Here is an 11,077-nt window from a genome sequence, read left to right on the forward strand (position 1 = left end):
CCGCCGAGATGGGCAACTGCGAGCGCCCCACCCCGCAGGCTCAACTGGCTTTCGCCCCCAAGGGGTGTTATCTCTGTTCCAAGGAGAACCACCCTATTCGCTTATGTCCACGGCTCCTCGAAATGGATGTGAATGGTCACTCCGACTACATCAAGAGAAGGCAGCTCTGCCTGAACTGTTTCGCACGAGGGCACCAGCAACGAGATTGCACTAGTGCCCACAGCTGCTTCACATGCCACAGCCAGCATCACACCCTCCTGCACCGCGGCAATCCATCTGCGACCGCTCCATGTTTGTCTGCGACAGCCAGGACTCGGCCCGCACCTATTTCAGAAGGCACGGGCGCCTTAGGGGATCCCTCAGATGTGCAAGTATGCTTCGCTTCCGGTTCAAGAGCCGTTCTACTGGGCACTGCCCTCATTCACGTGGGGGGCAACTTCCAAGCGCTAGCTCTGATTGACCCTGGGTCCGAAGCAACCTTCATTACAGAACGGCTGTTCAACTTAATCAGACTTCCTTTCAAGGCTTTTCAGGCCCAAGTGTCCGGCCTAAACAAAACCGTGACCGGTCACCTCACTAAGGTGTGTAATTTTTCGATTCGATCGTCCTTCACACCCAGGATACAGTTAGAGACCGCAGCCTACGTTCTTCCGCACCTGGCCGGAAATCTGCCCTCGTATTCAATCCCATAAGATCTTCTTAAGGATCTTCCGGACATCCCCCTTGCGGACCCCAAGTTCTTTGAGAGCTCCAAGATTGATGTCTTGATAGGAGCAGACATTCTTCCGTCTATTCTTCTCCGCAACTGCAAAATAAACATTTGTGGATCCCTTTCCGGCCAGGAAACCATTTTTGGATGGGTGTCGAGAGGCTTAGTCCATTCGGCAGACCCCCGGAGGATGTCCGCCTTCTCCACGCGAGTTACCTGCTCCCTCAAGGACTCGCTGGACCAGCTTCTCACCAAATTCGGGGAGGTTGAGGAAGTGTCCACACAGACCGTCTCCGAGTCTGATTCGTTTTGCAAACGAAATTTCGTAAAAACTACCAGAAGGGACTATCGTGGCAAGTATGTTGTGACGCTCCCCTTGTGCGACCCCGAGCACAAGGGTTCCGAGCTAGCATCTTTACGATCCTTTCCTCTGGCTCAGTTCCACCGCAACGAGCAGCGGCTGAAAAGGGATCCCTTACTCAAAGCCCAGTATGACGCTGTGATCCAAGAATACCTTGACTTAGATCACATAGCCTGTCTAATGTTCCTCGTCACTGTGCTGTTGTGTAGTTAGTCCAATCCGTAGTTTTACCAGTACTGATTTCCGCTTCTCTCTCCGTCCTATTCCTCCAGTCATATTAAGCACGATGTCTCCACGTCCGCGCAGTGTCACCGCATTAAAAATTAGATGTGCTCGAGGTACCAACTCCTACCGTTGAATACTCTGCAGTGGGATCCATCCGTTACGGAAATGCCGCCGATTTCTTCGCTTGAGTGCCGAGAAGCGGCTACGGGCTGTTCTCGCCAATCGGCCAAACCTGCCACCAGCCATAGCTAGGACCATGTTGCAACCCGGGTGATTGCAAGGGGGGGGCGGAATGTTAATGTGAGGGGCCACTGTATCGCCTCAGCTCACAGAGTTCTCGCTCTCGTCCGCGCTCGTCCCTCTTTCCCGCACTTACGCTCCCGCTCTCATCCGATCTCGCGCTCTCCAAACTCCGCGGTCGGTCGCCGTCGATCACCCGAACCCGCTTTAGCGGAGTAAAGCGGGTGGGAGCGCCGCTTTAGTTTAAGCTCAATTTTTAGTCTCATGTATGCAGCTGAATAAAGCAGAACTAAGACCCACGACGCCCCCGCTTCGTTCTTCCTCTTCGACCCCTGGGTGGTGTTATTTCGTCTTTTGATCTGCGCCGTGGGAATTTATCTATTCGACCACAGCTTGCCACTTATCTTTGGAAGACGATCGCCCCCTACAAACAGAGTGAAAAAATGGAAATGCAGTAATTAAAAAACAAGGAAAGAATGCGAAAGGACAGAATTACATGGAAAACATAAATGGAATTAAAATTTATTTTATATCATCTGCACATACTAATAATATGTCACTGTATAATAAGTTAGATAAAAAATGGATGCATGTGCAACGCATACCTCGTATAAGCCAGATGCATTGATTTGGTTGCAATGGCCAACAGACGAGCAGCTAGAACAGCATATTCATTAGAAAAATTGACTTCTTCAACTATATAATATAAGTTAGGTGATTAAGTTTTTCATATAAGAAGAATATGTACATATTTGTAACTTTACTGAAGATATTTGGTTAAGTCTGAAATTAATTAAAAAATAAAAAAAGATGTTAAATATATAAAAAAAAAGTTTAATGCATTCTATGCTCTTCTAATTTACTTTAAAAGTATAAAACAATTAAGACATTATGATGGAAGAAAATGTCGCGCGGGACAGTGATTAAAATTGATGTTTTTTTTCCGTTTGAATGCGAACAAATGTCGAGTTTGACATCAGAGAATTACCCATACGGCAACTAAAAAAGTACAAATATAAATGAGTTTCTTAAACATGTACTTTTTTAATGTGTTTGTAGGCGTTGAAACTCAATTAAAGCCATACATTTTCATTTGGTTTTACATTTTAAAACTTAGATCCCATATTTAATTGTTTTATTGTGTAGATACGCACATAGAAATTGTTGAATTTGAACCTGTTCCTAGATTTTGAAGGTTAAATCCCATTCAAAAATAACTAAATAGTAAACACATAATTATTTTCCAATAGTCCAACACAATGAAAATAAAAAAATAAAACCATTGAAATAACATTTTAATTTGTATCGATACAAATATGTTTTTTTTAAACAGAGAAAATATCAAATTTCCCGCCAAAATGCTCATATTAATTTGGTTATTATTTGCTTAAACCTTAAATGTTTTGGGACTATACTTATTGTAAAGGTATTTTATTTAAATTCGCTTTTAATCCTATTGCAATTCTTATGAAACGGTGGTAAAGTAGCTTTGGCTTAATAAGATATTAATCGGTTAACGACTTTCTCCATAAGTATCTTTCCGCCAATAACTTTGTATTTAGACTGGCTTAACGAAAATATATTCATATACCTCTCCCTATCAAAAGAATGAGAGAATTCATTAGATTTGCGTTTCTAAACATTTTATGCCTAATATTTGCTATTTGTATATCCTTATATATTTTTCTTTGCATTTTGTATGCGGATTTAAAAACAGAAATTCACATATAAAAAAAGTGTATATTATCTAATCGTTTCTCAACCGTCTCTAAGTTACCGCCGGCATCTTGACGCAGCTTTAAAAGAATCGTTATCGACGCGTTAATATCACTAACTAATATTATTGTATTTATGGTTTTATGTTTCCAAATGGATTGCTATAAGTTATTCGCTTCGCCAAGAAAGGTATTAAAAAATAGTTATTACAACATGTGTGTGTTTGCAAATTGCCGAAATTTTCAGGTTATGAAATACGAAGACTTTATACGACGCATTCGAAAAAGCCTATATTATGGCTATGAAACACCAGACACAGACATGTCGGTCTCCTTACCTTTCGCGGAGTACGCGGCAGATTTGTTTTCGGAGACTCACCGCGGCCATTCCTTACATCGTCTAAGTTGCGCATCTGCTGCACAAGTGCATGCCACGCCTTGCTCCTTAATTATGGCGTTGATATACCTAGATCGTTTAAACGTCGTCGACTCGGGCTATAGCTGCAGAATCACACCACAGGAACTGTTTGTTGTGTCACTAGTAAGTCTGCATTAAAATAATCTTCATCTTGCAAACGCCGCATATGTTTAATATTATCTTTTACTTTTATTTATCCTTGGTGAATTGCATAAAAAAATCCCTGATTATTTTATCATAATAATTTTTAAGGAGCACTTACACTGCTATACATATTTCCGTGTCGGCTGACTGATGATGATTTTAGGCAGATATATGTAAATTGTTGAATTTGACTTTGGCTCTCAATGTGCACATGCACCCATCAAGAAGTGCTTTTGATATGACTACCTTTGTTAGACTCTGCACTAATATCCCAGAATTTGTGTCATCCATAATTAGTGCTTGCCTGCTTTTAAAATAGTTATAATATATAAAATCTTTACAGATGATTTCCACAAAATTCTATGCGGGCCATGACGAACGGTTCTATCTGGAAGACTGGGCCAGTGAAGCTAGTATGACGGAAGATAGGCTTAAGACAGTCGAGCTCGAGTTTCTTTCCGCTATGGTAAACTTTTTAAAGTCGAAAATATAAAAATTAAAAAAGTTTATTTTAGGGTTGGAATATATACATATCCAATGAGCTCTTCTTCGATAAGTTAAAAAATGTTGAACGTACTTTGGCTGAGCAGCAGGGACTGCGGAGAGGGTGGCTCACTTACAGTGAGCTGGTGCATTTGCTGCCTAGCATTGGATGGATGAAATTCCTTGTAAACAGCCTATCAGTGCTAACGCTAAGCTATGCAGCAAGTATAATAACTGTAGCCGGAGCTTTTTTTATAGCAAGCCATGTTCCTGGCACGTTATGGCATCGGGAAATGGAAACCACTTCCTCAAAGCTTACCAAAATGACTATAAGCAGTCAAGAATCCGTTCCAAATGCAATAGAGACCACTCCATTTATGAATATCGAAGTATATTCAGTTTTACGTGAAACAAGTGAAGTGAAAGTTGAATTGATGAATTTTGAGGAGCCAAGCTGCGCCAAGGCAAGACTGAATAAAATTAAATATAAGTACCCGCGCTATCAATCTGTACCTACGCTATCATTCATAAGCACCTCTCCAAAACTTGATTTATTGCATGCCCAAGATGGCGCAAGGAACTGGCATAATATTAAAACGCCTTACAACGACTACAAAAACAATCGAAACCTTTCAATAACAGTTCGAGTCCTCCAACTGGAAAAGCACAATGCTGAAAATGTTTCCGTTATTTGGCAAATAAACACCGAAGCAATGCAGTAATTGGCTTTGCGGCAAAAGTCAATCGGGTGCTCGCAACTGAACTAAAATAATTAACAAAGCATGGGCTTGCAATACGAAACTGCTTTCATATCTTCACAGAAGAATTAGGACCCTTAAATGTTAAATTATAGCACCAAAATATAAAAAGAATTTTTGTATTTTCGGTCTTAAAAACATTAATAAAAAAATTTTTATATGTGCCTAGCGATGGATACTTTTAAAAAACGACCAGTTGGTAAACTAAACTAAGTAAAATAATTTAGATTATTCTATATTATATTAAATGAAATACATTAGTTTGGCTCTATAAAGAAATGTTCTTTAAGGAAATAAAATGACTTTTAGTCATTTCTCCCACTAAAAGCATTTTCGAAAATCGCTCTTCAGAGATATGTAAGTTTGATCAATGCCCACATATTGGGACAGCCTTACACAAGCAAAATCATTTAAATAAAGTCTATTTATATTTGTTACTCGTGGAGTATACTGTACTACTGTAACAGGCAGAAGGAAGCGTTTTGGACCATATTCTTTGATCAGGATCAATAGCCGAGTCGATCTGGCCATGTCCGTCCGTATGAACGTCGAGATATCAGGAAATATAAACGTAATAAAATTGAGATTAAGCATGCAGATTCCACTGACAGCCGCAGAACCAGTTTAGTAATCCACGTTGCCACGCCTAAAATATCAGAAAAAAAAGTAAAATACAAGGAAAAACTAGCCACACATCCAAATCTCCTTGCAAGAAAACTTTTTGAAGTACGCAAAAGCCGACTGCACCGCAACGACCAACAATAAGATTTGAAAACTTATTGTTAGTCACTTAAAAGAATATTTTCAATAAATAGGATAAAAAGAAAATTAAAAAAAATGTATGTTGTGATTGCAGTTGCAGTGGTTGTTGTTGTCACAGTACTAGTCACCGTAGGTAAGCTTAAAGAAAGCAAGAAAGCTCTATTTCTTGAGTTGTTGGCAAAGGTAAATTCTTCGAGTTAGGGGTGATTGACCGCGAGCTGTCTGTAAAAGTCGCGATGACTTCTTAGAAGTACGCGTTATTTCGCTGCAATGAGACCCGGCGATCGTCTTGCTCGCATTATCGCTGATATCGTTCTGACTTATAGGGTTTCTTTTTACTTGTATTCTGTTTTTGGTCTTTTGTTTGAAGATGTTTTGACTCTATTTCTATTCGTCTGAGAACTACATTATGACCCATACCCCTGTCTGGGACCACGTATAAATAAAAATAACACTTTATTCTTTCTTTTATAATATAACATAAGATTTTTCCAAATATTATCAGTTGGCTTATATTTAGCCCGAAACAGTTTTTGTAAGCGGATACTAAATTAACTTCATTGGATATACTGCCCAATTTTGCAAATGATATTGGTCTCCCGGTGTCTATAAGGCATTTTGTAGTTATTGGTTATAGCTATTGTCAAGAAAAATCTTAACATAATTGTTGATATTGACGCTCTTCCGCTCCGGGCACTGTCCGACGAAGTGTCCAAACGTCCCAAAGGCATAGCAGGATCCGGGCTCCCTTTTTGGCTTGAGGCACTCCTTGGGGAAGAGCCCTTTTGAATTGCAATTGCTACAACGCAAATGCTTATTGCTTCCGAGGCGAATCTCCCGAAAATCTGCATCGGCTCGGAAAAGCACTATATGCGAGCCTGATTACGCTGGTGCTGGAATTCCTTATATAATGTTTTCCAGGAGCTCCTCCAGATTGATGTTGACGTTGGCCAGCATCACATTGTTCTTGAATTAGGCAAAAAATTTCTCATCTGAACGCCATTCACGTCTTGGAATGCGCTACTTAGCTCTCCTTTGGACGTTTTGATTCCAAATGTCATGATTAACTGCTCGCCCAGCTGACTCCAGAATGCCGGAGGCGATTGCGTGCAGTCAGCGTTGTGAGTTCCTCTTCAGCTTGGCAATTAGAAGCATACGCATGTAGCCGTCGTCCAAATTATAAATCGAACCAATGTTCTGAAGCTGTGTGACCCAATTACACGCACATACGCCGCAGTCATACTCCATTGTGAGCTCTTTTGCCAAGGCAAGCGATGCTGCTAGAGATTCAAGAAGTTTGTTTACGTTTGTACTCGGGCGTTCATCATCACTGCAGCAGTCTCTTTTCCAACTGGTATGTCCCTCACCAATGTTATTGGCGGTGATGGTCACTTTGGTGCTGTTAACTTTAATATTGGTGCAAGAGTTTTCAATGTTATTTTCGATGACGCCATGACTTTGGCGAACACGCAAAGTCTTGTCCTTGTTCCCTTCATCGATTTCCGTGTAAAACCCCTGCGATACGGCCATGATTACGTCTATCTCGTCCCAAAGTTTCTTTCGGCATCCACCAGTGATAACAGATCCAAATCGAGATCATCCGGGGCTTCTGACGCCATTGACTGCGCTTCGAACGGAATCGCTCGCGTATCTCCACTTTGTGGCTCAAGCTGTTTTACCATAGACGCTACACCATATATTTCCCCCACTCCTTCTGTTGCTGATCCGGTATATGGTGGTGGGTCGCCACGTGTCTCCGGAGAAATGGCTTGGAGACGCACAATCAACTCCGCTATTGTTCCGGAAATTTGGCGTTCAGGGACTCCTAATCAGGTTTCTAGTTGGTGCACCGAGAATTTATTATATTCACTGTCAGGCATAGTGAGTAATGACCACTTCTAATGTTGTGAACGCTAATATGATTTCGATGTTTTAGTGAATCTTCTTTTTCCTTTATTCAACCTTTGTTACGTCGGCGTATTAGTGCCCGTGTCCTGGGTAAGGACTAAGGCCGAGGGAGGGCCATCCGATGTTCGGGCGCCGGGTTGCCAGCGTAAGCTCGTCGATTTTCGGTCGCGGGATCTTGGTAAGCCCTTAACCTCTCCAATATAATGAGAATAAATATTAGAAGGGCCTGTAAAAGTTCGTACCGGTCGTCAGTCAGCAGTCCTCACTGTCCTACAAGCTAAGCTGTAGCTTGATCGTAAAACGATCGGACAATGTTTCCGCCACATTCCCTCCCCTTCATGCATGCGTCCGCATGCTTGATGGATCGTCGCAAACGGCGCAATACGATCCCCTTCTGTCAAGGTGGTCCGTCAAACGTTATGTCATCGTTTCTGATCTACTCCTCTTCTCGCGTCAGCACCTCTTGGAAATGTTTACCTACTCATTTGGCTGTAGTTAAGTTGATAGTATAATTATATTGATTAACATGTTGTTGGCTAGTACCATGTGTAATACAAAAATTAAAGGCTAGCATACAAACCCAAGTTGAATATAATTGTTTTAAGCGGGGAGTATCGAATTCATCAACGGAGCGATGAGATATCGACGCGTTGTATCCTGGGTGTTGCTATATATACTGATGGTGATGGTACATACATATACATATATTCGTGTACCAAAAATTTGTAAACCGAACACTGAAGTAATATACATAAACAAAAAAAGAATATACACTAAGTAAAGGTCGTCTATATATATATATATATATATATATGTATATATGTACGTTTATATGAATGTTTTCGTCGGCACGCTTCGGCCGCTACCCGATTCTCAGGTTACGTGAATTGTGCACTTGTTTGGGAAAGTCACTGCTGTTGCTTTGTCTTTGTTGAAATCCACAAAAAAAACAAGAGAAACCGCTATAGTCGAGTTCTCCTACTATCTGATACCCGTTACTCAGGCGTGGCAGTTTTGGTCGGCTTGTGGGCGTAAGGGTGAGCGTGGCAAAGAGTTTTTCTGCAGATCAATAGAAATGTACAATACAAATAATAACAAGAGAGAACGCTATAGTCGAGCGACTATCTCATACCCGTTACTCAGCTATTTGAAGTGCGAAGGAGAGTCTTTAAAACTAACAGTTTTTGGCGGTTTGTGGGCGTTAAAGTGGGCGTGGCAAGAAGTTTTTTGGCAAACCGATAGAAATTTACAAGACTAATACAAAAATGAAAAAATATCAAAACATTTTTCAAAAGTGTGGGCGGTTTGTGGCGTTAGAATGAACGAGGTAACATGAATCGACAAACATGCGCTGCGGTATATCTCTGGAGTCTGTATGCTGAATCTCTGTCTAGCTTTTATAGTTCCTGAGATCTCGACGTCCATACGGACGGACGGACAGACGGACATGGCCAGATCGATTTGGCTATTGATCCTGATCAAGGATAACGCTTCCTTCTGCCTGTTACATACTCGTACTTTTCAACGAATCTAGTATTCCATATTACTCTACGAGTAACGGGTATAAAAATGCACCGGTTCACTTATTATTTGTTTGGCCGACTTTTATGTTATTGTCGGTAGTAGGCAAGTGAGTTTTCATTGACCGATTGTTTTGCCCGATACACTGCTCATATCCGTTGAGCGGACTACGTTTCCCGCGCTATACATTATTGGTGATGCGGAATACAGGATACGATCCTTTCCAGGGTATAGTAATGATCCCGACGCCGCTGCACTGATCGTTTGTAAATCCTTACTAGTTTTAATAGTAACAGCAATACTACCATGACGGCGATGAACTCAAGGGTATGTTGCACACCTAATATCTCATCTTTGTGGTCGATGACTTCCCCAGTGTTGATCACGTTGGCGGTGTGGTCGGATGCCTTGGACTCCTTGCCGCCCATCTTGAGACTTCTTTTCTATTCTTTTGGTCGATAGGATTGTAGTTTTTCTTCAAGAGTATTCCTTCTTCCGTTCAGTCTATGTCCTGGTATCCTGGTGTTGGTGTAGGATTGAGTCCTCGCTCCTCTCGGCACTTTTCTTTTGACCGAAGTTCTTGGAGTTTAAGACAGTCTTCACTTGAGGATGATACCGCCCGAGGATAGACTTCCCGAAAATAGAATCACGAGGATGGAATCTCGAGAAAGGAATCTTGAGAATTGAATCTCGAGTATTAAGTCCCGACTAGTGATTAATTCTCGAAAGCTTTTTTTTTATATAGCTTTTGTTTACATTATGATTAACAATCTGTCCTAGTGGATAAGAAATAAATGTCTTCTTGCGTATCTATCACTGTGACGATAGATCTCGTCTCCCACCAATGGAATCCCGAGCTCCCCATGGATGATGGAGTTCTCATGGTAGGGATGGGCGTTGGAGACTATTCTCAAGCATCTGTTTTGGAAGCGCTGGATTTATATTCGGTGTGAAGCGCTTGCAGTACCCCACAGGGAAATGGGAACTGGGAAGATGGGACTTAAGCTTGGATAGGAGTCCAGGGTGCCACACTCTGTCAAACGCCTGTTTGACATCCAGGAAGACGGCACAACAGTATTGCTTATTTTCCAAAGCGTCCAAAATGCGCGCTACGAGCCGGTGGCATTGCTCGGGTGTTCCATGGGAGCGCCTGAAGCCAAAATGGTGATCAGGAATCAGTCCAGCCTCGTCCAGTACTGGCAACACTTTGCGAAGAATTACTCTTTCGAGTATTTTGGAGTATTGATTCTCGAGAGCTGACTCTCCAGTCTTGACTTCTTTAAAGGTGGGCCACGGTGTTTTTATACCGGCTTAGAGCTTTTTCTGAGCTACTCCGGGCATCGGTCTTCTATGTCAAGTGTTCCCACCTAGAAGTCATGTTTCTATATTTCCCCTATTTTGGGGAGTCTGCGTGCTGAATCTTAACTTTCTAGTTTTTGTAAGTCTTGAGATCTCGACGTTCATACGTTCATAGAAGGATGGAAAAAAAATTATTGCGATATGCTATACTAGTTAATAAGTTCCCTAGAACTTTTGAAAATCCGCTGGTGTTTATTATTATTACTTTTGTTTTGCACGCATTATACAGATTAAATTTATAATGTATTGATTTCATTTTATATTTGCAAATGGTTGATAAAAATATAATTCGTTTAAATTTAAGAAATTTAAAGAAATATATAAGGTATATAAATTTATAGGGATAACCTTGATTTAAACTATATTTAATGTAAATATCAAATATCTTTATCCAATATGAATTAAAACTCTCGTAAGCCCTTGCTCAGCTGAGCTTTCGAAGAGCAGCACACACCTGATCATCGTTCGCGGTAA

General features: G+C 41.2%; 1 protein-coding gene across 3 annotated transcripts; it reads left to right on the forward strand.

Annotated features, from left to right (window-relative positions):
- The first annotated feature begins 3,302 nt into the window (after nt 1-3,302).
- Nucleotides 3,303-5,221, forward strand: LOC122625780 (protein CNPPD1). Of its 3 annotated transcripts, XM_043805831.1 has the most exons (4): nt 3,303-3,440; nt 3,498-3,791; nt 4,156-4,278; nt 4,328-5,221. In XM_043805831.1, the coding sequence occupies exons 1-4, from the start codon at nt 3,387-3,389 to the stop codon at nt 5,015-5,017; spliced, it is 1,161 nt and encodes a 386-aa protein (XP_043661766.1). In that variant the 5' UTR covers nt 3,303-3,386; the 3' UTR covers nt 5,018-5,221. The 3 variants fall into 3 exon arrangements, with proteins under 3 accessions (XP_043661766.1, XP_043661767.1, XP_043661765.1); XM_043805832.1 differs by lacking the exon at nt 3,498-3,791 and having other exon boundaries at nt 3,367-3,440; XM_043805830.1 differs by having other exon boundaries at nt 3,390-3,791.
- The last annotated feature ends 5,856 nt before the right edge of the window (nt 5,222-11,077 follow it).

The sequence above is a fragment of the Drosophila teissieri genome, unplaced genomic scaffold, assembly GCF_016746235.2.
Source record: "Drosophila teissieri strain GT53w unplaced genomic scaffold, Prin_Dtei_1.1 Segkk7_quiver_pilon_scaf, whole genome shotgun sequence".
In the NCBI taxonomy this organism is placed as follows: Eukaryota; Metazoa; Arthropoda; class Insecta; order Diptera; family Drosophilidae; genus Drosophila; species Drosophila teissieri.